The following is a 27,434-nucleotide window of genomic DNA, read 5'->3' on the forward strand; positions in this document are numbered from 1 at the left end:
ATCTTCTCTGCAGATACTACATTATAGCTCAAATTATGTGCTCCAGTAAGCAGCATGGTTTTTAAGAGAAAGTTAGGTTGGGGTGGGGGTGGAACTTCTCAGGAGTACCCAGTAGGAAAGAACATGTGTTAGCTATGACAGTTTGTTTTCTAGCTTGGCACTAACTGATGGTTCTTGTAACTGACAAGGATTCAGATCCACTTTTTCTTTGCATCCTGTTGATAAATCTATTTCTAGAAGATTAAAATCACATTTTAAGATCTTGGTGGTTATCTTTCCTGCACCAGCATTTGCTGTAATTGATACAGTTATAAAAACAGGTCATTATTGGGATTTGAGGAGGTATAGACTAAGAAAGTGACATGTAAAAGTCTGTGCCTAATCATCAGGTATACTCAAAGATAAGATTGATTTACTACAAACCTAGAGAAGCCTGTGAGCTTTGACCTTGCTGTTGATTATCTGCTACAACCATTTTATCATGCACACCTAAGCAGGTCCAACACTTCTGGGAAAGCAATTCAGCAGACACGAGTCAACCAGCTCTGAGTCTAGCCACTAACAGTAATTTTACAGAACTCCTTACCTCTGGTTTTTCAGCAGCTCATTTTACAAATGGGGTTATTTTGCCTCTCTCCTTCATACCAGCTTTCTTAATGCAATTATCTTTAGTCTTGTACATATGTGATAGAACCCATTGCAACACTGGTAAAAACCTTAGAGTAAGGAATATCTGTTGTTTTCATTCAGAAAAATAGGGGCAGCAGCAGGAATAGTTAGTTGTAGGGATGTCTAGGCAGAAGAGACGAGACTTTCTCTGGGTATTCTATTTTGTGTTAGGTTCTCTAACTTCAGGTTCAGTTACCTTGTATCAGAAAGAGTTAAGAAGGCACAGCTTGTTTATTTATAGGATGAAGGTTTGCTTTGTAATGAACTAAAAGACTAGGTTTTTGGTGGAAGAAACTTAAATAGTAGGTGGAAAAACTGAATTAAGCTGATGCTAAATTAGAAACAAATACAGTTTAAAAACAAATCAGCTATTTAATTTTAGCATCTACTTAGTTATGCATTCAAGCTGAAATCTCTAAATAGCAAACATAAATGTTGAAACTCTTCCTTCCCCCATGAAACTGGGAGCACAGCCATAGGATCATAGTCACTCATTACAAGATTAGCATCATTAGGATACAAAGATACTTTTTATTATCAGGATTGTTATTTTTACTTTTGTTGTTGAGCACCAGTAGTTTACTAAATAAAGGTGAGACCCCTGCTTAGAACCTTGGGTTATAAATCAGATAAGCGCGGTAATCGGAAAATTAAAAAAAATGCCAGCAAAAAAAACTGTTTTGAGCTTCATAGGGATAAAGTGATTTTACATTGGAATATTTATATTGGAATATTTAACTTATTTATATATCAGGGCTGGGTAATATCTGACTAATGAATTGTCCAAAGTCCCACAGGCTATGTGCTCTGGTGCTGGCACATGAGACAGATATATGCTTCTAGTTGGCCTGTATTGTATGCCTGAAAGTGGTGTTATAAATGTTCAAATAGCCCTTGGCATAAAAAGCTTCAGTACCTTTGGTTTATTTATGTTTTTAACAAAAAGTTATTTAAATAAAATTAATGTCATATTCTTCTCTACTCATTTATCCATACTCTTTTTTGTTTTGTTTGTTTGTTTTTGGGCCATACTCGGTGGTGCTCAGGGGTTACTTCTGGCTCTACACACAGAAATCGCTCCTGGCAGGCTCAGGGGACCATATGGGATGCTGGAATCAAGCCCAGGTCCATTCTCGGTCATCTGCATGCAAGGCAAATACCCTACCGCTGTGCTATCACTCTAGCCCCATACTCTTATTTTTCAATAAAAGATGCATATTTTCAGTCTGAAGACATAACCAGTTTATGTTAACACCTAGGTAGGTTATTCAAATGTTTTTGAAAACCAAAATATACATTATTTGAAGACTGATGGATTGTCCCTTTATTCCAGACCTCTTCAGATATAGACAATAAGAAGTGATTATGGTTACATACATATATATGATTAAGCTGTTCAAAAATAATTGTATACTTTTATAAGTCATAATTTGAAAAGCTTCCACATTTCATGTAATAAAGTAGAGGACTTGTTCCATAGATTTAGTTAGGGTTTTTTTTTTGGGGGGGGGGGGTTGGGCCACACCCAGCAGTGCTCAGAGGTTATTCCTGGCTATCTGCTCAGATATAGCTCCTGGCAGGCACGGGTGACCATATGGGACGCCGGGATTCGAACCAACCACCTTAGGTTCTGGGATGGCTGCTTGCAAGGCAAACACCGCTGTGCTATCTCTCCGGCCCCTTAGTTAGGTTTTGGAAGGGGAAAGTGGAGTAGGAGATTGCATCCACCCCTACTGGACTCCGGAGGCATTCCTGGCTCTGTGCCAGGGTGGTGACATGTATGCGGTGATACTAGGGATTCAGAAGAGGGTTGCAGCCACAATAAGTACATATAAGGCCAATGCCTTCCCTCCTGTACTATCTATCACCCTAGGCAGATTAATTTCTTAGACTTCTAAAAAGAGTATTGTGTTGCCTGCCTCTATAGCTACATGAAATTTAGTATATATGCATATGTATGTATCTTTAAAACAGTTCATGCATTTTACATTTCCCTTTCTTTGACTAGATGAAAGTTAAATGTCCTCCAACCTTTGACTGAGTCCATTTTTGCCCTAAATATTCAGATGTATTCCTTGCAGTCAGCAAAATATTGGATTCAATTTTCTGATCTATTTTGTCTCTCTGTGTCTCTTAAAAGGTGCATTTAGTCTATTGACATTGAGAGAGATGATTGTCATGGGACTTAGTGTCATCTTTTTGTAGGAGTTTGGTGTATAAGCCTTGCCCTAAAGTAGACCCTTCAGTTCTTTTAAGGTTGGTTTTTCAATAAAGTTCCTGAGCTGTTGCTTATCCATGGAGCTGTATATCCTTCCTTCAAACATGAATGAGAATCTGACTGGGTGAAGTATTCTTGTTGAAGCATTCATTTGTTGAGTTTTGTCACTTTATCCCACCACTGTCTTCTAGCCTTGAGGGGTGCTTATGAAAAATCTGCTGTAAATCTTAAGGATACTTTTTTGTATATAATTTCCCTTTTTGATCTTGTTGCTTTCAATATTTCATCTCATCTTGATTTTCACTTTTTTCACTAGAATGTGTTTTGGGGTGCTTTTTTGGGGGGGGGATCTTCTTTTAGCTGGTATCTTTGGGCATCCAGGGTGTGTGATCATTCACTCTTTAGTTCTGGGAACTTCTCAACAAAGATGTCCTTGACTGTTGATTCTTCACAAGGCTTTCTCCCTGACTCTCTGGGACTCCAATGATTCTTATATTGTTTTTATTATTTTTATCCCAGAGTTCTACTGTCTTCTATTCGTCTATTTTGAAATTTTTTTCCCATCTTTTGTTCATTTTAAGGCTCTTTTCCAACCTCTTCTGTTGTATGGAGATATTATACAGTTCATCTTCCATCTCACTGATTCTGTCCTCAGCAGCTGTTTATTCTGCTGGTAAGGCTTTCCAATGAGTTTTTCATTTTGACTACCAAGTTTTACAGTCCTGTCATTTCTGTTTGAAGTTTTCTCGTTTCTACCTTCATTTGTCTTGAGTCTTATTTGTGTTCAGTTCTTTCCCTGATTTCTTTGAGTTCTTTTAACATCCTCCAGATTTCCTCTTTAAAGTCTTTGTCAAAGAAGCTATATAGGAGGCCAGTACTTGCCGTGTCTTCAGAGCTATCAATTTTATTCTCTTAAGCATGGTGGAGTTTTGTATTGTTTCCCCATTGTTACCTGCAGCATAATGGTTTTTTATGTGCTGAGCTGATCTCATTGACTAGAAGAAATGTGCTGCCAAGGAACGAAATTGTCACGCTCCTATCACTGCACCAGTATGACTTCCTTTGATCGCAGGTGCGTTCACCTTGCCACACTAGATGTGTTCCATCAAGGGATGATGAAAGTAAAATGTGGCTTTGGGACTAGAGAGAGAAAACTGCAAGTAGGAGGTTTGCCTTTCACCCTTGTTTCATCTCTGACACCATATGTAGTCTTCCCCCACCAACCACTGCAGGAGTACTCCTGAGCATAGGGTAAACTCTGAATGTCATTGGGTATGGCCTCCCATATCCACTCTCCAATAAAAAGAAAAGAAAAATGAATCGGAGAGATAGCATGGAGGTAGGGCATTTGCCTTGTGTGCAGAAGGATGGTGGTTCGAATCCCAGCATCCCTTATAGTCCCCTGAGCCTGCCAGTAGCGATTTCGGAGCATAAAGCCTGGAGTAACCCCTGAGCGCTGCTGGGTGTGACCATATGGTCCCCGGAGCCTGCCAGTATGCTGGGTGTGACAGAGAGAGAGAGAGAGAGAGAGAGAGAGAGAGAGAGAGAGAGAGAGAGAGAGAGAGAGAGAGGGAGGGAGGGAGGGAGGGAGGGAGGGAGGGAGGGAGGGAGGGAGGGAGGGAGGGAGGGAGGAGAGAGAGAGAGAGGGAGGGAGGGAGGGAAGAAGGGAGGGAGGGGGGAGAGGGAGGGGGAGGGGGAGGGGGAGAGGGAGGGAGGGGGAGGGGGAGAGGGAGGGAGGGGGAGGGGGAGAGGGGGGGAGAGAGAGGGAGAGGGGGGAGAGAGAGGGAGAGGGGGGAGGGGGAGGGAGAGGGGGGGCAGAGAGAGGGAGAGAGAGAGGGAGGGAGGGAGAGAGGGGGAGAGGGAGAGAGAGGGGGAGGGGGAGAGGGGGAGGGGGAGAGGGAGAGGGGGAGAGAGACAGAGAGACAGAGAGAAGAAAAACAAAGAACATGCGGCTGATCTTACTGTTTGTTTAAACAGTAAGCAGTGCTCAAGGGCTTACTCCTGGCTCTGTGCTTAGGTGGGGTTTGGGGAAATATATAGAGTGCTAAGGATCAAATTTGGGTCAGCCATATGCAAAGCTGTACTATCTCTCCATTCCCTGATCTTTCTTTTTAGAGAAACTAGTTAGGAATAGTCTAGACCAGTGGTCGGCAACCTGCGGCTCGCAAGCCACATGTGGCTCTTTACACTTTTAATTTGGCTCTTCTGTGTGCCGGGCGGCCGCTCCAGGAATCAGAAAAATGCTCCTAGCCTCTGTCAGTACACACCCTGTGTGGCTCTCAAAATAAATTTCAATCGTGGTTTTGGCGAGATTTGGCTCAGTTGAACAAAAAGGTTGCCGACCACTGGTCTAGACAACTAGTCTTTAGAACCTTCATGGTCATAATTTGTAATAAGGAACAAATTAAGAGACTTGGGCATACATGTATCTCATACATACTGAGAAGTATGTCTTCCTTTCAGAATTCTTAACCTTGCCACTCACCCTGGTTTGTCTCACTTAAACAGTGCTACCTTATTCTGTACTCTACTGGTGATGTAAATGTAATATCTTCTGAAAAAATCAATGCATTGTAATGTTTTTGAACTCCAAAATACCCTATCAAGTTATAAAAAGGAAAGCTTACCTATTGATTATAATTTGTCAGTTACAGTGAGTAACTGAAAAATCTATGGAAGAGTAATATGGTTTAATTGGGCAGACAGGACAGGTCTTGTTAATGAAGAAGCTAAAACCTGGAAGTAATGCCAAGCTACAGTCCATGGCTGTGTACTGCTGGTCTGACAGGATCTTCTGACCAGCCAGCCTTCTGTAGATTATAGATCCTGATGACACTGTATAAACTGGGACTAGCCATGGCATTTAATAAGCAGTGGCTGCAATTTTTGGGGTGAATGGGTACCCACCCCCAATTGTACCTTTATAAAGGGGCTAGTCTTGAGCTACAGAGTAGTTTAAAAGAAAATTTGACTTCTGCCCTTGGGGTCCAAATAAAGGTGAGAAGTCATGAAGTCATATTTACCTTTTCTGACTCCTTAAATAAAATTACAAATGAACATAACTGACTTTTCTGTTTGGAGGGAAACTTGTGGAGGGGGCATTAAATGCTACAAGTAATCACTAAAATAACTTTTTGATTTTAACATTTCAGGGGAGGGAATTTGGGCCACATGTGGCTGTGATTAGGAATCACTCCTGGTGGGCCGGAGAGATAACACAGCGGTAGGGCCTTTGCCTTGCATTCGGCCAACCTGGGAGAGATCCAGTTCGATTCCCGGCATCCCATATGGTCCCCCAGCCTGCCAGGGGCGATTTCAGAGTGCAGAGCCAGGAGTAACCTGTGAGCACCACTGAGTGTGGCCCAAGGACCAATCAATCAATAAATAAAGTTTAAGAAAAGGGGGGGGGTGGAGAGATAGCATAGAGGTAAGGCGTTTGCCTTTCATGCAGAAGGTCATCGGTTCAAATCCCAGCGTCCCATATGGTCCCCCGTGCCTGCCAGGAGCAATTTCTGAGCGTAGAGCCAGGAGTAACCCCTGAGCACTGCCGGGTGTAACCCAAAACACACACACACACACACACCAGGAGCAATTTCTGAGCATAGAGCCAGGAGTAACCCCTGAGCACTGCCGGGTGTAACCCAAAACACACACACACACACACACACACACACACACACACACACACACACACACACACACACACACGGAATCACTCCTGGAAGTGTTTAGGAGACTACTTGTAGTACCAAGGATTGGTCAGCTGTGTGCAAGGCAAGCACTTTAGCTCCCCTCACTATTTCTGTCCATAAGATAGCTGTTTTTAATAATATAACAGAAAAGAAAAAGTAAAACTGAGCCAGAAAAATAACTTGGTGACCTAGAGCCTTACTTATAGGTGGCCAGAGTTTGATTCCTGCATTGCATGATCCTCTGAACACCAGACCCTCAGCACTGAACTTGGAATAACCTCCAAGTGTGGCACAGTCCCCTGCTCCCAAAGACCTTATCAGTCATAGGTAAGAGCAGAGAGCTATAAACAAAGATGTATGTTAGATAAATTGTGCCATCGTATGTGGAAGAGAAAATTCTAAATGAAACAGAAAAAGCTACTTGTTTTCATTCCCAATCTTAGCCCAGGATCCACCTACTCAATTTCACATTTTAAGAAGATGAATTTTTAATAAAAATTATTTACAGGCCATTCTCACATAAGTAATATATTTGATTATAATATATTTGTTTACAGGTAAGTGGAAGCAGAATTATTCAGAAATTGAAAAAGAAAGAAAACAACAGCAACAAGAAAATTTGTGAAAATTAAAGGCTTAGTAAGCTCTTGTTGCTAGTTAATTATTCTGTTATTTCTTGTTTCTGAATATTAGGTGACTTCAGATACACATTGGCACATAAATTGGTGTGTTCCTACAGGGACGACTGTATTTTTTTTTAATTGGGGCTATTGCAGTTTCACACAAGAAATCAGACAGAATCAGGGGGAAAAGTACATTTCGCCCAGGTGTTGAGCAGCTGCTTGGATCTTTCTGAGCCAGCCTAGCTTCTGTCTCTCTGCTGCTTTCCTTGACACTTTTATTAGCCAGAGTTTAACTGGGTAAAGAATACGTGGAATTTCTTTTTTATTTTTTGTAACTACATGTGAACCTATAGTTATCTCAAAATTTAATTAATTTTTAAAATGTGTTTTTCTGATCGATTTTCATTCAAAATAATGTAAATGAATCCTGGAATGTGGCTTAGATTTTCATGCCTTACCTTTGTGAGGTCTGAGTTATCCCTGATAATGCGATCTCCCCAAAGCAAACACACACACACACACACACACACACACACACACACACACACACACACACACACACACACACACACACACACACACACTAATAGTGACTGCAAGCCTGGGGATAGCTCAGTGTTAAATGCCTGCCTTATGTTTGGTCACCTATGCAATCCTGCATTCACTGAGCATAATGATTTCCATAATGCTGCATTTTGCCTAGCACCACAACTGAAGTATGTGGGACCCACCAGTAAGCACCAAAAGTACGTAGTCCCTATTGCCAGGTATGCAGTCCCCAGTGAATGTTATAAGCAAAAAATAAGCACCACAAATATTTAGTGGCACTCCTGGTGAACACCACAACCAGATGTGTCTAGCACATAGTCACCACCACAACAATAACAAAAATTAGAAAGAGAAAGGAAAGAATGAAAAAACAAGGACCTTTTTAAGTACCTATATACTCGATTATAACCCGAGTTTTTCAGCACCAAAACCCCCAAACTAAGCTTATACTCAGGTCAGACAGGTTATTTGATTTGATGCGTGGGCACCAAATTAAATGCACATAGTCTCCAGTCATCATCTGCCATCTGTTTGGAGGGGCTGGTGCTTCAACTCAGTTCACAAGTTGGGGCTGAGCTGAAGAGGTATACAGCCGAACTGAACTGTATACCACTGGACTATTTAACCCACAATATTCTGTTCTTTGTATGAGACTGATAGCAGTGATGATGATATCTGCGAACTCAGTGATGATGACAATGTCTATGCTGATACCCTCACACCAGATACAGCTGAAGCTCTGTTTGGACATACAGATGATGAAGCGTAGGAATCCAGTTTTGAAGGATTTTAACCTTTGTGTTTTAGCTTGATTACCTGTTAAGCTACGTTTTTCTGCACTTTATTTAAAGTTTTAAAGTTATTGTTGCTAATTTACAGTTTTTCTTTAGCAATAAATATTGAAAAACATTTAACCACTGATTCCTCAATTATTGTAATTGTTTTGGGTATATTTAAAATTTACCAGTGGCTGCTGCATTTTTCACCTTGGCTTATACTCACTCGAGTCACTAAATTTTCCCAGTTCTTAGGGTAAAATTAAGGCGGGGGTCGGCTTATACTCGAGTATATAGGTATATGTATTTTGGGGGGGGGCACACCCATTTGATGCTCAGGGGTTACTCCTGGCTAAGCGCTCAGAAATTGCCCCTGGCTTGGCGGGACCATATGGGACGCCAGGGGATCGAACCGTGGTCCTTTCTTGGCTAGCACTTGCAAGGCAGACACCTTACCTCTAGCGCCACCTCACCGGCCCCATATGTATTTTTTTTAATTCCTATTTTTACAGACAGAAAGAAAAACAGCCTAACCATGGATGTTTTAGTGAGATGTTCATGAACTCCCAGAACAAAAAAGATAAACCCAGGGGCCCGGAGAGATAACACACTGGCGTTTGCCTTGCAAGCAGCCGATCCAGGACCAAAGGTAGTTGGTTCGAATCCCGGTGTCCCATATGGTCCCCCGTGCCTGCCAGGAGCTATTTCTGAGCAGATAGCCAGGAGTAACCCCTGTGTGCTGCCGGGTGTGGCCCAAAAACAAAAACAAACTAACAAAAAAGATAAACCCAGAGGGGTGAGAGAGACAGAGAGAAACAGGAATAGCTTTATTTCTAAAACAAAACAAAACATTAGCATTCTCCAATACTTTGCTTCCCAATCATGAAATCATTTAATAATTCATAAAGGAGGAACTGGAGATTAATTTCACAGGTTAAGGTGCTTGCCCTGAACCTAGCTGACCTTTATTCAATCCCCTAAGCACCACTGGGGTGTTTCCCAACACCCCCTCCAAAAGAAATTCACTTGAGTTTTGGTAGAGAGGAAAAGTGAGGTGAATTTTAACTTACCTACAAATTGTGTTTTGAAAAGCAGGAGTCACAGAAAATAATGTGAGGAATGATAGATGTGAGCTTAAAAAAGTCATCTCATATACAGTGTTTTTAAATTCGGTTATTTTTTTCTGACCTTTCCTTTTTCAACTTTTTATTCACACATACACTCACACACACACACACACACACACACACACAGCAAAATTTATCACTTTTACATTTTGTGTCCATAGCACTTTACTTTGTTAATATATCACTCTGCTCTTAGTTTATTTGTATACATACACATCTGATCTGCTTGATCGGAGGGAGCACACAGTTCTGATTTGACCAGTGATTGACCACTTAAGAAATAGTGAAATAATATAGTCATGGCTCTAAACAAAGAAGCCATTAAGCTAGAGGCCTGTGGCTATTTTTGACATGAACTTCCTAACCTTTTGCCTTATGTTCTTTAATTTGATGAGACTTTTCCTTAGGTTTAAAGTAAGGAATAGGAGCTAGAGGAATAGTATAGCAGGTAGGTGTTTGCCTTACATGCAGCCAATCAAGGTTCAATCCCCATAAAATGATTCCCATATGGCTTTCCCAAGCACTGCCAGGAGTAATCTCTGAATACTGCCCAGGATAACATGAGATTAACCGTTGGGGTTGGGTATGGTCCAAAAACAAACAAAAAGTTTAAAAAAAAATAAAGCAAGAAATAGAGCTGGGGATATGACTCAGTAGTATCACACCATACCCTATATGTAGGAGGCTCTGGATTCAATCCTGAATTATCTTGGATTGCTGGGAGTTCATCAATGAAACAGCAATATCTTACAGCAACAATTAGTAACAGTTGTAACTCGTCAGCAGAATAAGGCTAGGTAGTTACTGAGGAAGTTGGAGAAATGACTTCTGGACTTCTGGAACCAACGTTAGTCACAGAAAATGCCAAAAATCATGTACTAACACTCTTAGCAAGCTCATCTCCTACTGTTCTGTCCAAGCTCCTATTTCTTGAGTGTGGCCGGATACAGCAGAGGAATGCAAAAGATGATTGCTTCTTTCCCTGCCTGGTCACAGGATGACCTGGACTTATTCTCACGTGCATTTACTTGTACTCTTCCTTCAATCTTGTGGATTTCTCAGGTGCTTGCTAGAAGTTTTAATTTCTGGATCTGATTATATATATATTTTTTTTTTTTGGTTTTTCGGGCCACACCCGTTAGATGCTCAGGGGTTACTCCTGGCTATGAGCTCAGAAATTGCCCCTGGCTTGGGGGGACCATATGGGACGCCGGGGATCGAACCGTGGTCCTTTCCTTGGCTAGCGCTTGCAAGGCAGACACCTTACCTCTAGCGCCACCTCGCCGGCCCCTGGATCTGATTATATAATGAAGGAGATGTACAATTTAAGTTTTTCTTCCTAGTAAAATAATGACATTAAAATTAGAAAAGAATGAACAAAAAAAAAAAGAATGAACAAAAGAAAAAGGTTGAAGAGCATCTTATTGATAGACCATGGCTTTGGAATATTAAAAGTGATTTAAATAAGGACTGAATATTTTATATGATATTGATATATTACTCTTAATTTTTTCAGATGTGGTATTTTTCTCACATAAAAAATTCCCTTATATTAGATGTATTATGGATGAAGTACTTGGGGGTAGGATTGCTAGGCCATATCCAATAATGATTACAGGTTGCCCCTTATAGTGCTTGGGGAACTATGTGGTGCGAAGGATCCAAGAAGGGTCAAACATATGCAGGACAAATTGCATGCAAGACCACAAATCCCTGAATTGCCTTAATCCTTGTACTTATCTCCCTGTCTCTTTATGAAGTATTTTTGTGGGGGGTTTTGTTTTGTTTGGTTTGGTTTGGTTTTTGGACCACACCCAGTGACGCTCAGGGTTACTCCCAGATATGCACTCAGAAATCACTTCCTGGCTTGGGGGACCATATGAGATGCCAGGGATCGAATTGAGGTCCATCTGGGTCAGTTGCATGCAAGGCAAATGCCTTACTGCTGCACTATCGCTCCGGCCCCTTTATGAAGTATTTCGATGCCTACAAATCAGATGGTTTCAGGAAAAGATAAAACAGCACAATAATTTAACAGTGATTGAAATGCAATGTATACTACTTCATTTAGTAATATTTATTCTACTATTCTTCGATATTTCAAAAGTAGACTTTTCAAATATTCAGTTTAGTGAAGGCTGAATACTTGTCCCCTGAGGTTGAGAACTAGCCAGGAATGTCCTTTTCTCAACACCCCTGTTGAGCCTATACTAGAAGCCCTTACCTATATAATATGCAATAAAAAAGAGAAAAGGCATACAGAATAGAATAAAAGAAACCCCTCTTGAGGAAATAATTCCATTAGAACTATTAGACTTTGGTTCATAATTTTATTCCTTGGAGAGCTGCTTTCCCTATGGCCCATTAACTTCTACTTGGTCCTTTGATGAATTCATAATCTGCTGTCAAGGGATGCCACCAAATCAGCCTCCAGTTTCCTGTCCAACAGGAATCAGAGGGAAGATGGCCTGTGAGAAACCAAGGAATCTAATCTAAATATCTCAAGTATACCTCTGATACATGTGACTAGAAGGTACCAAATTATCTCAACACATATTTCTTCCAAGTAATTTGCTACCCTTTAAGCTCTTTTTTTAAAATTTCCTCAGAAGCAACAACTACAGTGCTGTACAAGGACCAAAATCAGATAGTTAAAGTGATGCCTAAGAAGGTATTTGATTTCAAGTATACAGACGTTCAGGTGATCTTTAAAGGAAGGCTTTATTGGGGGCTGGAGTGATAGTACCTAGAGTAGGGCACTTGTTTTGCATGCAGCAATCCTGGTTTGATCTCTGGCTGTTTTGGAATTTTCTGACATTGCATATAGTCCCCTAAGCATCACCAGGAGTGATTGATTCCTGAGTGCAGAGTCTGGAGTAAACCCTGAATATCATTGGGTGTGATCAAAAAACAATGAATTAATTAAATAAAATTAAAGTGGACTCTACTCATCAGCCACCTGGGTCTCATAATCTTGTTTTCAAATCAAAGAAGAAAGCTTTAGGGACTGTTTTGTCTCGAGGTTGTGCTAAAGAAGAAAACCTGCTGTCTCAAATAGTAAAAAGGCCAGAAAGCAGATAACCAGCAGTGAAAGGAGTAGATCTGGAAGAAGAGGGTTTAACACTTTCAGATTAGTGCTGTCTGGCAGTTTGAAAACAACTGGCCACTAAAATAGTTAATGAGGGCCAGAGAAATTGCATGCAGCAAACTTGGGTTCAGTCGCCAGCAACATGTTACGGTCTCACCAGCACCATCAGGAGTGCTCCCTGAGTACTGAACCCCAGAGTAAACCCTGGGTATCCATGGTTTGACCTAAAAATCAAAAAATCAAACAAAAAAACAAAAAAGGTAATCAATGGCATGCTAGGTTTATTTCTAGAAAATTCATTTCCATATCATACATCAATTGAAAACAGTGCCATTCTCCACAAAAATTAATAATTCACCCCTTCCAAAAACTTGAACTCTTTTCTTTATTCATTTTCTCTTGCCTCTTAACAGGTGTGTTATTAAAAAATGTTCTCTTAAAACCATGAAAAATATGAAAGGGTGAAATCCCAATTGAATAAAATGGAGAAAACAATCACGAGTAATTGGAGAATTTTCTTTCCTAAAGTCTTTCATGGTATACAGAGTAAAATTTCAAGGAAGAATTAATCTAATCTCTGCATATTGTCTTAAAGCAGTGCTTCTCAAACAGTGGGGTTGCGCCCTCCTGGGGGCGTGCGGCTTTGTAAAAGGGGGGGGGGATTTGACCTTGGCAAACACTGTCATAACAAGCTAAGCCCCGTGTTTATGTCTCTAGAGCTGAGAGTTGCTGTGTCCTGCTTCAAACCCCAATTTGAAAAACTATGCATTGCAAAACGTTCTCATTGTAGCCATTAATCCAGACATCACCTCTAATTTAAAAAATCAGCTCAAATTATTTTATATATTTTTGTTTTGCAGGTTAAAGTTTTTTTAATAAAGATACTATTTATAGTTGCGCTGGGGGGCGCAAAAATTTTTCTTTCTAGGGGAGCAGGACAGAAAATAATTGAGAAGCACTGTCTTAAAGCAAAGCATGTAAATAAATAAAATAATCATAAAACAAATTGTGAGAGGGAGAATTGTTTTGCTTATTTTGTTGGTGTTTTTGTTTGTTTTGATTTTGGTGCCACATCTGGTGGGGTTCACTGCAAGGTCAGGTTTTTTGGGGGACCAGGGATTAAATTCAGGGTGACTGCTTGTAAGGCAAACACCTTATCTGCTATATTATCTCTCCACCTAAAACAGACTTTTTTAAGTCTTTAAAAAAAAATCACTTTCTCCTGTGAGAGCATGGTGTTTTTCCTGGACAAAGGTTTTAGCAGCTTAAAATTCTTTAAAAATGGTGGAAGGAGAGACAGCAGTGATGTGTGAGGGTTCATTAATTACTGCTCTTACTGATGTTTGCACAGGCTGTTGGGATCATAAATGTCAATCTGTCAAGAGACTGTGATAGGTTCTAAAAAAACTGATTGAATACCTCAGAAGCTGTCACAGAGGCTGAGATTAAACAGATTCATCTTTCTTAGAGTGAGGGAAGGTAGGGTGAAGGAAATTGTAGAAGCTTCCTTCTCTTTGTTGCTTCTTACTTCTCTCATTCTCCTATTCTAAATTACTGAGCGTTGATTTGTATGGGGCCTCAGCTCCTAACTGGGATGGCAGAGGCCGTAGTCATAGTTAGCAACTCCAGGTGTGTACATATTATCAGCTGCACAGGGACAGGAGATTAAGAGAGATTGGGATTCATCTCTGCCAAGCCTGACACAGTTTATTTGGAAAATTTCAGAAGAGAACACAAGTAATAAAGACAAGAATAGTGACAGTAAGGTACAAGTGTGAATTTCTGTCAGAGACCAAACAGAATTTTAAAACAAGTAGCTCTGTTTATTGGCTCCAGTCAAGCCTTCCAGTTAAACTATCCTTCTAAATTGGATGTCTTGCTACTACTTCTTGTGATTGGCTTGGAAAGTACCATTACAGGTTTCTCTCTAGAAAAGTATGCTTTTTAAGTCATGACTTATTTCTCTTTCAGAAATTAAGTGTTTAGGGCCCGGAGAGATAGCACAGTGGTGTTTGCCTTGCAAGCAGCCAATCCAGGACCAAAGGTGGTTGGTTCGAATCCCAGTGTCCCATATGGTCCCCCATGCCTGCCAGGAGCTATTTCTGAGCAGACAGCCAGGAGTAACCCCTGAGCACCGCCGGGTGTGGCCCAAAAACCAAAAATAAATAAATAAATAAAAGAAAGAAAAGAAAAGAAATTAAGTGTTTAGTTGTACTTTGAAACCTAGAAACCTAATAGGCAGGGCACTTTAATGTTTTTCTTTTCTCAGTATCATGTGTTTGATTAGACTCTCCTTTGACTAGAAGATCTAATGTGATGCCATTCACATTCTCTTGACATTGGCACAGGAGATGGGGGTCTGGAGAGTACCAAATCTCTGAAACTGCCTGGAAATGTAGCATCTCTCTTGTGGGTTTTACAGACTAGATTATGTTCTCAAGAAAAAGTATACTAGGAAAAATGTGCTTTGTTGGCCCTTTATGAAGCACCTTAATTAGAAGTCACTCTTAACTCCTGGGGTGGGAGCAGTTTCTTGCTTGCCACTGCAGCTCCTCCTGCTGCTAATGAGCATGCTCCTTGTGCAGATCCCTTTCTTCTGACAGTTAAAGCTGCATGTAAGAATTATTTCTGTTCCCTCTTCTCTCTCCACATTTAACCCTTACTACCCAAGTTCAGTTTAAGCAAGTAGAGTATTCGATGTTTTCTGTCATTGCCAAAGAAGTAAAATGCTTTAAGGTAATAATGTTGTTTGTGATCAGAAAAGTAAATAAAGTTCAGTTTATTGGAATTGGACTGTAGATGAGGGTTCCTTTAATGTGACTGTATTTGAATTTTATAGTCCTTTTTTAATTTTCATAAAGTTTACAATTGAATGGTTAGATTATATAGTTCATTATTATATAATTAGAATCCCTGCACTGGACGTCTGTTTCTCTTATTCAGACAACATCACCCTATGGCACAAAGTTTTATTAATTAACAGAGGAGATGTAAATTTCTTATGCAGACATGATGATGATCCTGTAGGCTGCTATTTATTTCATTAGCTTCTAATTAAAGCACTAAGTTGACTTCTGAGAAAATGTCAAAGAATGGCTTGCTTCACCAAAGAGTTATATATAACATTGTCACCTTCCTAGATGGCAGTGTGTGAGAGTGGTGAGCAAGTTTAGGGAATTTATCCCCATGCTTTTCCCTCCTTATATTGAGGAACATTAAAAGATACAGTGACTCTTTTTCAGTTGACCATCAACTGAATTAAGGTCAAGTGGGTACGTTTAAGGATTTAAATGTTAGGAATTAATGTCGGAGAAGTTTCTTAAATCTAAACTAATCATTTAGGCTAGCCAACATATCTTGTGTCTTACTTTACAGTCTTGGGAAACTGCTGCTTATGGCTCAGTCTTCCTATATACATAGATTGCTTCCTCTTAGGCTTATTCAGCGTCCTACATGTTGACTCTAAAAGGAATGATAGGGCTGAATGGTGTTCCTTTAGTATAATCTAAGCATTGAACCAAGAGCTGTTGGCTGCATCAGAAGCATTGCTAAGGATCCATTACTTCAGGAATATCTCATGCCTCCTCCCTATAGAACAAATAAGTTTTTATATATAATATGGATATGCAGATATTTCTTAAGTTGGGAGGGTTGTTTTGTTTGAGGACCACACTCAGCTGTGCTAAAATTATTTCTGGCTCTACACTCTGGAATTACTCCTGGTAGGCTCAGGGAGAACATATGGGTCAAACCCAAGTCAGCCATGTGCATTGCAAATGCCCTACCTGCCATACTGTTGCTCCTACCTCTATCTCTTAGTTGTTGTTTTTTTTTAATTAACTATTCACTGGTCAGACAGACAACATGAGGACTTAGAAGAAAAAATACCAGGCCTTGATAAACCACCTCACTTATGGAAGTGTTTACTTGATGACTATAATTTATATAAATATGAATTCTGTTTCCCAAACTTAGAAATCACATTAAGGTATTTTCTTCACATCGTAACTCTGATTGATACCACACTGAAGTTACATTTTATCCAGTGTAGCAAAGATTTACTATAGAAATTGAGTCGGGCCGGCGAGCACTAGAGGTAAGGTGTTTGCCTTACAAGGGCTAGCCAAGAAAGGACCGCGGTTCGATCCCCCGGTGTCCCATATGGTCCCCCCAAGCCAGGGGCAGTTTCTGAGCACTTAGCCAGGAGTAAGCCCTGAGCACCAAATGGGTGTGGCCCCCCCCAAAAAAAATTAGAAATTGAGTCCGATCCTATACATATAGTGTATCTTTGACAGTTTGAGCCAGGTTCACAGGAAAACACATTTTGGGGGGGGCGGGTTTGGGCCACACCCGTTTGATGCTCAGGGGTTACTCCTGGCTAAGCGCTCAGATATTGCCCCTGACTTGGCTGGACCATATGGGACGCCGGGGGATCGAACCGTGGTCCTTCCTTGGCTAGCGCTTGCAAGGCAAACACCTTACCTCTAGCACCACCTCACCAGCCCCAGGAAAACACATTTATACAGAATTTGGACTTAATTTTTAGACACAAGCTCTAGCCTATAAAGGAGTTCGTGTGAGGGGCCAGAGAGATAGCATGGAGGTAGGCCATTTGCCTTGCATGCAGAAGGACAGTGGTTCAAATTCTGGCATCGCATATGGTCCCCAAGCCTGTCAGGAGTGATTTCTGAGCATAGAGCCAGGAGTAACACCCTGAGCGCTGCCGGGTGTGACCAAAAAAAAAAAAAAGAAGTTGGCTTATGGTCATATTGGCCCTTTTATGCTAGCATCACACAGGACCTCCCATTTTCCATAATTATGAAAAGATTCTGCTTCCTCTTCTTGTATTGCTCCTTCTCTTTCTACCTACCACCCTCTGGCCCCCAGCGTTAAGAATTTTTCAAAATATGTAATATTTTTGCTGCTCTAGGATTTGGGGGGCTTGTTAAAAAGAGAGAGTAAAGAAGGGAGGAGGTTGGTCTAAATCAGGGGTCTCAAACTCAATTTACCTGGGGGCCGCAGGAGGTAAAGTCGGGGTGAGGCAGGACTGCATAAGGGATTTCGCTTACCGAATATTCGCAATAAAAAAATCGCATTAGTAAGGAAAAAAAATAGCAAAAAATTGCAAAAAATTCCTCAAACGGAACTGCTCGGGGTATGCGAATGCTTAATGTGATTTTTTTTTCTTACTAATGTGATTTTTTTATTGTGATTATTCGGTAAGTGAATAATCGAGAATACTGCGATATTTGAGGGCTGGCCGCGGGCCACAAAATGTTGTACGGAGGGCTGAGAACGGCCCGCGGGCCGTGAGTTTGAGACCCCTGGTGTAAATAGTATTATTTATACAAATACAGCCATTGTTAGTTTGTGAAAACAGACCCCTGGAGAGCAATATGGCTCCTATAAGGTGAATTTTTTTTGACTGGCTGCTTTGTAACGATTTACATTTAGATAGTTGCTAGTTGCTCTTGTAGAAGGTGGAAACTTCGCCTGGTATGTCTGGTTGCCTCAGTCATTACACCAGCTGGGTTTAGACAGCTTTGCTCAACCGAGTTGGGAAACACACTGAACTTGCTTTCAATTGCTTTCATCAGAGACCTTGTTTAGTGGATTTGGGAGAAAAAGATCATGTAGTGCTGAAAGAACTAAATGAGATGAAAAGTGAAGATTATGATTGCTAAAAATGTATGAGCTTTCCATATGTCAATATCCAACTGAAGGTGGAGGTGGAGGTGAAGGTGGGTGGTTAGTGCTGTGAGCAAACTGTCCCCTAATCAGGGCCAGTGAAGACTCAGGCGAAGTGTAGCATCTTCCTCACACAGGGAGTCTGGGGAAAGGCCTTCATTAAATTCTTTGAGCAGTTTGCTGCTCCTTGCCAAAGTTTTGTTTTGTTTTACTTTGTTGTTGGGGCTTATTTTGTGGGAAAGGGAGCACACCAAGCAGTGCTCAGTTCTTATTCCTGGCTCTGTACTCTAGGTTGTTCCTGGCAGTTCTCAGAAAACCATGTGGGATGCCAGGAATAAACCCCAGGTCAGCCACATGCCAGGAAAATGTCTTATTTCTGTACTATTCCTCCGGCAACATTTTATCCTGCAACATATTTTGTGCTAGGTATAGACTACATTCATGTTAATAAACATAAAACTTCTATCCTCTGTGTTCCAGCTTTCAATTTTTTCAACATTTTTCTTCCAGTGATTCCCTGTTCTACTGGTTGGTTCCCCAAATTCATGTGTAGGTTACCCATTTATGCAGTTTTCACTTGTTCCATCCTGGGGACTCACTAGAATCTTATCTTCCCCCCTTTTCCTCTACACACACACTTTGAGAATCACTGTTCCAGTGTTAAAGATAACATTAGTAAGCTGGGGCCAAAGTGATAGTACAGGGACTTGACTTGTATACTGCCAACCTTGGTTCAATTCCCAACAGCCCATAGTTTTCCTGAGTGTAGAGCCATGAATAACCCTTCATCACTGCCAGGTGTGGTCCAGAAACAAACAAAAAGTCAAGCAATAGATTATCATAAAGAATGGAAGAGGATAAGGGATAAGGATACCTACAAGATAGGGCGATCTTTGAAAATGTAACATGACTTTAAAAGTCTCTGAGAAGTCTGACTGATAGTATTCCAGACAAAGGAAACAGATGAGCAGAGAGCCTAAGGGTAGGAGATAAGACTGGGTATAAGGAGCAAAGGGAATGAACTGCAGGTGAGACTAGAAATAGACAAAATATGCAGGGATTTTCAAAGGCCTTATTGACCTAAGAAGGGGAGCTATCAAGAGGGTTTTGAGCAAGAAAGGGAAATAATTCTTTTTTTGGAGGGGGTCATATCCTGCAGCACTTAGGGGTTACTCCTAGCTCTATGCTCAGAAATCGCTACTGGCAGGCTCAGAGGACCATATGGGATGCCGGGATTCAAACCACCGTCCTTCTGCATGCAAGGCAAATGCTCTACCTCCATCTATCTCTCCAGCCCGTGGAAAGGGAAATAATTCTAAACTGATTTTTTTCCTTTCTGATTTTGGGCTTCTCAAGTGGTACTCCAGGGACCCAGGGGTCTCTCCTGATGATTTTTTGATCAATCAGGCTAATGCTGGGACCCAACAGTGCACTGCTCAGGCTCTGTGATACTATTAAGAACTACCAGGCTGCATACACCAGTGTTTGGGAGTTCCTTATGGTACCAGTGATCAAACCTAGGTTCAGCAAATACTGGAGATGTGCCTCTCTAAATTGATTTTTAACAGGACCACGCGACTCATATGCTAATAGATTTAGGACCAAGAGTAAGCAGGGATACCTTTTGAGATCCTCTGACCATAGGCAGGATGAGATGGTGCTGGGTAGCTGGTGGTGAAGAGAGAGATGTGGGCTAGATTGATTTTTTTTGTTTTTTGTTTTTGGGTCACATCCGGCAGCACTCACGGGTCACTCCTAGCTCTATACTCAGAAATCACTCCTGACAGGCTTGAGGGACCATATGGGATGCCGGGATTTGAACCACCATCCTTCTGCGTGCAAGAAAACGCCTTACCTCCATGCCATCTCTCTGGCCCCTAGATTGATTTTTTAATAATTTTTATTGAGACCCATGTGAATTACAAGTCTTGCACAGTTATACTTAAGGTACATAGTGACAGTGAGTTAGGGCAATTCCCCAGGACCAGTATTGACCTCCCTTTGCCCCCTGGACTGCTAGTTTTTTTGTTTGTTTGGGGACACCACAGCCAGCAGTGCTCAGAGCTGACTCCACACTCAATGGATCACTCTTGGAAATGCTCGGGGAAATCATATGGGGTGCCTGGAATCAACTCAGGTTAGCCATGTGCAGGGCAAGTACCCTACTCACTGTACTATCTTAAGACTCCAATCTCAGCATGGCAATATTAAGATTTGCTAGAAATAATTTCTTTTTTTATGGATTTATAGTCTACTTGAGGTCAAGCAAATAAATAGTCAGCAAGTGATACCTAACCAAACAGCTAGGGCCCAAAGAATGGACCTCATTTCTCATTCGAATGGTCTCATGGAAACTGTCATTTTTTTTTAAATAGGGACCATATCCAGTGGACCACTCTTGAGGGCCATTCCTGGTAATGTTGAGCAGTGCTTGAGCCCACCAGGTCTATAACCTATAGTTCAACAGGGTTGAGGGTACAGTGCAATGCGGGAGATTGAAGTAAGCTCAGTGCCTCACACATAAGAGGTATTTGCTTTACCTCTATTTTATTAGCATAAGACTGCAATAAAAGTATAAAACTGATTGTGGGGACTGGAGAAATACACAGTGGTAGGGTGTTTGCCTTGCACACAGCCGACTGAGGACAGACTGTGGCTCGAATCCTGGCATCCCATATGGTCTCCTGAGCCTACCAGGAGTGATTTCTGAGTGCAGAGCCAGGAGTAACCCCTGAGCACTGCCAGGTGTGACCCAAAAACCAAAATACTGATTGTACCACCCCAACCTCCTCTCATATCCCAAGCCCCAAAAGTACATTGCTTGCACAGTTTATGCAGAATAAACCAGGCCAGCCACGCTGGCTTTGTTGCTCACATGGGTCTAGTTTCTGAAAAAGAGCAATAGACTGTTGTACCTTAGAAGAATGTCCATCAGTGGTGCTTTCAGGCCAACACTCACCTTGACTTTCAAATGTGTTGTTTTGGTCAGATTCACAGTCTGAGAATGAAGCTTCACCAGTGAAACGGCCACGACTACTGGAGAATACTGAACGGTCTGAGGAAACCAGCCGGTCTAAACAGAAGAGTCGCCGTCGGTGCTTCCAGTGCCAAACCAAACTGGAGCTAGTGCAGCAGGAATTGGGATCGTGCCGCTGTGGTGAGTATGTTCCCAGTGCCATGAAGGTGACTGTGTCCTTGGCACCATGACACAACTTTGGAAATATTTCAAATGCTCCATTTTCCTGGCAAACTATAGAATTCAGACTTGAGGACTGGAGAGACTATACAGTGATTAAGGTGCATGCCTTGTATCAGCAGGCCCCAGTTTGAGCCTTGCCCCCTAGTGCTGCAGTGATCTTCCACAATCCCAGACACCATGGCATCTCAAGCATCGTTCATCCTCCAGTCAATGCATTGAAATACTAGCCTAATTGAGAATCTCCAGGAGGGTCCCTTGGGTTCCCTGAGCACTGGGAGGTTTTACTCTAAGTTTTTTTTTGTTTTGTTTTTTTGTTTTGTTTTTTTGTTTTTCGGCCACACCCAGCGGTGCTCAGGGGTTACTCCTGGCTGTCTGCTCAAAAATAGCTCCTGGCAGGCACGGGGGACCATATGGGACACCGGGATTCGAACCAACCACCTTTGGTCCTGGATTGGCTGCTTGAAAGGCAAACGCCGCTATGCTATCTCTCCGGGCCCTCTAGTTAAGTTTTTAATTAGTTGAATTATAATTTGTTATCAGTCACCTTCATGAGATAGCTCTAAAATAACTGTCCTTTATAATGTAGTGTAATAGCAGTTTCTAGAATACCAATATAGGAAAGTCTTTTGAAAGCCATGCCTATCTGCAGCACAACTAATCTTTATTAGTATCCCCCCCCCTTTGGTCATCTGTGACATGTCACATAGGATAATTGTGTCACTGCATTACTTTAGTCTGATTTAGAATTTCTACTCCCTGTTTTTTATTTTCTGATTTTTAAAGCATACACTATTATCAAATTGATTTGCAAAACAAACTTGTCATTGTATAGATTTTGAGACCTGGTTCTAGCCTCTGAAAATGTATCCTTCATCTGTTAGAGAAAACTTCCTTTACCTATGGAACAGCCATAGATATCCCACAGTTATTGGTACTTAAGTCAGAATAAAGAGACCTTTTAATTACAAAGTTAGAGTTGCCCCCTGCGTCCTTTGCCTTCTGAGTAATAATCTGTACTATTGCTTTCATTTACTCCATTAGAGTGAGAAAAGTAGAAGCCACGATTCCTGGGAACTAAGTTGAAACTCTTACTCCTGTAATGACTAGATAGGTGTTTATTGTATATTCTGATGTGTGGTACTCATGAATAGCAGAGGCCCATAATCTGTTGCAGAAAAAAGGGTCAACCTGGGTGTCTAGGTATCACCAGTTTGTTTTTATTTTTCAGTTTGACAGTGCAATCTTATTAAAGTTTTGTGTGAGACAAGGGAGGGTAAGTAAGAGCAGAGGCAATCAGTTTTCAAATGTCAGTTGTGTTCATGTGTGTGGCATAACCTATGTATCTTGGTCCTTGATCAATCCTGTTCAGTCATTTTTAATGCGTGGTGAGGTAGGGAAATAACTCTGGCTTAGTAACTAACCACCTTTGCCATTATTTAAGGGTTTTTCTAATCATTTGTGGTTTTATAAATTCTTGTTTTGGTCTTCAGGTAAACTAGCAGTTCAATCTGTTACCAGTATTATGGATCTCACCATTTTGTCTATTGCTTTTATAGCATAGACTATTAGTTATTCCAAAAATGGAATCATAGGATTTTTTGTTTTTTTGGTTACTTATATTCTTATTTCCTCCTTGAAAGAAGCTGAATCCTGGGTATTACTTTGGGGTTTACCTTAGTGGATCAAGCAATTGATCCATCAAAGATGCTGTGTTGCCTCTATCCATGGCTAATATCTTCCTCCTTGTCAGACAGATTTCCATGTATTCACAATTTAGAACTGAGAGATGCAAAGGTGTTATAACCCTATCTCTCAGTTTACCCTTCAGCTTTGATGCAAGCCACCTAATTTTCTAAAGGTCTTAAGCACCCAACAAAAAAGGAATTTAGAAAACTATGTTGGATGAGACTTCACACGAAGCCAACTTGACAGTCTCTTACAAGAGTTGATTGCTTCTGCTCTGTTGTTCACATCTTGGGATTTCTGAGTGCCTGTTATGTTTGCTACAGGTGCGCATTATTTTAAAATGATTGAATCCATAGTACCTTTACTTGAGCTCAATTCTGAGGCTCACCTTAGAGATTTGATGTCTTTCTGCTAGAGAAGTAAATCCTCTACTTTGCAGTCCCTCCAGATATTGCCTTCCCACAGAGCTCTTGAGTTCATTCTGACCCACTGAAAGCAACACACTCTGTGCCTGGAAAAATGGCTGAGTCAACTGACACAATTTAAAAGATGAGGACAGCAGTAGGAACCTACACCTTTGAGACTGTCTTTGGCAAATAGCTCTGGTATCCATTCTTCCTGTCTGCTTGGATCTCTCTAGGAAAAGTTGAGCCATGCAGTTGTTTCCTTGAGGATACAGAGTGTAGGAGAGGAATTTAACTGCCCTGAAAAGTTTTAGAGCAGAGGAAACACAGTCATTTACTAGAGAGTGTGAAGATTCAGGAAAGATATTTGAAACTCAAAACACTGTTTCACCGCAGAAAAAAATTTTAAAATATATATGTGCATATATGTAATGTGCATGTTCACAATCTTTTTATTTTCCATTACACTTCCACTCTGTACAGGTTTTTAACTGACAAGAAACTCACATCTCATAAATAATGCTTAAGAGCCATTGCTATATAAATTGAATGTGTTATGAATTGTGATGGGCCTTTTGTAGCATTCAGTGCCTAGAGCAGGAAGAACAGAGGATGTCATTTTCATTAATTTCTAATGAGGTGCCAATTAAAGACAGGGAAGATGCTCCAAAGGGAAGAGTGGCCAAGCTCCCCTGAATCCTCTGCCCCAGGGCTGTCATCCAAACACGACCAGCAAGCCTTCTCTAAAAATTCCATTAAATTACAGTCTCGTTGAGAGCACACACAGACACTTTCAGCTTCCCTTTGATCTTCAAAAGAGCAATTTGTAAGGCTAGTTCTGAGCCTTCTCACATAGGAAACTGCTAGAGGTGATAGGAATTGTTAATTGCCAAGACACTCCTTGGGCTTTCAATTAGAAGGTAAATTTTGAAGATGAATCTCTTCTGCCTTGCTGTGACTAGATAACCTTTAAATCAACAACACTAGTGTAACACTCTTCTGTGAAACCTTCCAGAGTGCCAACAGAACAGTCATCTGGTGATGTTGGAATGTTATCCTGCATCCTGGAGTTATCTTCAACAGTGTAACTTCTCAAGATAGAAAACAGTTGCACAAAAAGGGATTTATTTGTTTCATTTTCTACTCAGTAGGCAAATTGATCTGTTCATTCTCATTATAGGAGTCTATCTCTCCAAATGCCACCTAGAGGGTATTCTCCTGAAATCTGGCCATCCTCATCAAATCTGGGCTACATCATAGCCACATGAGTGCTGTGTTTTCTAAGCAGATCTTGCATGATACACTCAGCATGGCTTTATAATCGCTGTACATTGCTTCCCAAAATCACAATTAATTTCCAATGGCAGTCTAAGCACTTATATAAATTACTACATATTTTTTAATTGACAGTGACTTAACACAATGTAAACTGATATTCTTCCTTTTGGGACAGTAGTGCTTTTACTAGCCTCAGGAGTAATTTGACTTTCTTAATTGCTTTAAAAATAAATTTAATATTCACTGTTGAAGCATTTTAGAGTGATGCTTTAGCTGGGACATTTAGTTTATCATTTCTCATTGTCACATTGGTTACTTCTGGGTTATTCACTGTCAAGTTCTGCATTTATGGGTAAGATATTGTACCACAGGCATTTTGCTAGATTTTACAGGGACTATGGGAACCAGAAATATGTAATGTAAGATCTCATAGTCTTCTTAAGGCAGTGCTTTGAAACTTAGGATGCTATCAGAATCACTACAGAATCTGTTAGAATAGATTGTTCATTCGTTATTGATAGGAACTCATGGCTTACTTTTATTTGTAAGGAAAAGATCTCCCAATCAGTGCTGGGGGGTGGGGACTAGAGCCCCACTCCCCCAAGCAATAGTCTGCCAATTAACCAGAGCTCTAGGTTGTTGTGCTCCAGCCCTGTCATGTCAGGGACTACAGGTGCCACACTGTATTATGGTCAATGGGCCTCCAGAGCTATACCCAGCACTGCTCAAATGATTATGTCCTGTTCATTTAGTGGCACTTAAGTCATAAATGATAAATGTACTAACTTATTTTGGTGTTCGACTTATACCAGATCTGGCCAGTTGAAGTTGTTCATTAAGATGATTTCTCAGGCCAGAAAGAGTTCAAAGAGATAGGGTACATGCTTTGTATGTAAGAACCCAGCTCTGATTTCTGTCACTCCATGATCCCTGAATAGTGGCCAGGTGTGGTCTCTTCTTACTTCCATCCCACCTCAAATCTGTCACAAACCTTTTTTTTTTTTTTAATATAATTTTTATTTTGATCATAGTGTCTTACATATTGTTGACAATAACATTTTAGGTACATATTTACATAAAATCAGGGGGGATTCCCATCCCCAAATTGTCCTCCCTACCCCTCCGTTGTTGTCCTACCTCCCATTTCCTCTTCCCTCACCCCCAGGGCGGCTAGAATATGTGGTCCCCTCTGTATCCAACCCACTACTTAGTAGTCTTGCACCTGTTTGGTCTTGATGCCTCCCTTATCTCCCCCTCTAACTGTAGGCAGGACTAGCTAGTTCAAGTTGCGTGGCACAAACCTTTTTTTTGAATGAAGAAAAATAAGGTGCTTTTCTTTCTTACATTCTTTTTTTTTTTTTTTTTGGTTTTTGGGCCACACCCTGTGACACTCAGGGGGTTACTCCTGGCTATGCGCTCAGAAGTTGCTCCTGGCTTCTTGGGGAACCATATGGGATGCCAGGGGATCGAACCGCGGTCCGTCCTAGGCTAGCGCAGGCAAGGCAGGCACCTTACCTCCAGCGCCACCGCCCGGCCCCTGTTTCTTACATTCTGGATATATATTGAACTTAGTTTTCCCCAGACCTAGAATCAGTTAGGTACTTCCCCAAGGTGATATTAATATGTACTCTAAGTAGGGATTTGTTAGTTTGGGAGGAAAACAGACACAAGCATAAAATATCTTGTGGTATTTTATTTTTAGGTAGGGATCCTACCTTAAGAGTTCTAATCATGATGAAAACCATGAAAGAAATTCGAACTTCAGTATGTTGGACACAATTGAAACCTTAACACATCGACACCCATCCATACCACTGTTGGCTCACACTTGAGTGTGGTTCTGTTAATACACAAATTTCAGCACCAACCTCAACAGGTTAAAGAAAGGGTGGAGCTGCTTAGGTGTAAGAATGGGGAAATAGTTGGACAGAACGGTGTTTTGAAAGTAACTTCTGTGCAACTGTTTGGATTTGGAGGGTCCAGTGAGGACAGATTATACAAAGAAGGCAAAAATTTCCCCCTATTGGGTTTGGATGTTAATTTGCAGTGAAAATCTGTTTGGTTTTGAATGTGGTTAGCATGAACCAAATTGAATGTTTGTTTTTAAATGTTTTCTCTCACAAACACACATCCACTCTCTCACTCTAACATTCTCTTTTTTCGTTTTTGTTTTTGCTTTTTGTCACTATGAAATTACAAAGTAATTTTTGATTGGGTTTCAGGCATGCAGCATTTCAGCACCAATCCCTTCACCAGTATCTACTTCTCTCCACCAGTGTGCCCCCCCCCATTTATTTGTCTTCCACCCACCTAGCAGTCTGCTTCAATAAGAGGTGTTTTTGTTGTTGTTGTTGCTGTTGTTTTCAAATAAGTTTTTGCAGTGTGATAAGGTTTCATTCATAATTCCTTATTACCATCAGCATTTCCTGGTTGACTA

General features: G+C 41.0%; 1 protein-coding gene across 2 annotated transcripts in view; it reads left to right on the forward strand.

Moving 5' to 3' along the window:
* ZFAND3 (zinc finger AN1-type containing 3) overlaps positions 1 to 27,434 on the forward strand; it is a 321,493-nt gene that overhangs the window by 266,418 nt on the left and 27,641 nt on the right. For both annotated transcript variants that reach the window (XM_049765426.1, XM_049765427.1), the window contains exon 5: positions 21,420 to 21,587. In XM_049765426.1, coding sequence (XP_049621383.1) covers positions 21,420 to 21,587 — 168 coding nt within the window. The remainder of the gene's footprint in view (positions 1 to 21,419; positions 21,588 to 27,434) is intronic.

This window comes from Suncus etruscus, chromosome 18 (assembly GCF_024139225.1).
Source record: "Suncus etruscus isolate mSunEtr1 chromosome 18, mSunEtr1.pri.cur, whole genome shotgun sequence".
Taxonomy (NCBI): Eukaryota; Metazoa; Chordata; class Mammalia; order Eulipotyphla; family Soricidae; genus Suncus; species Suncus etruscus.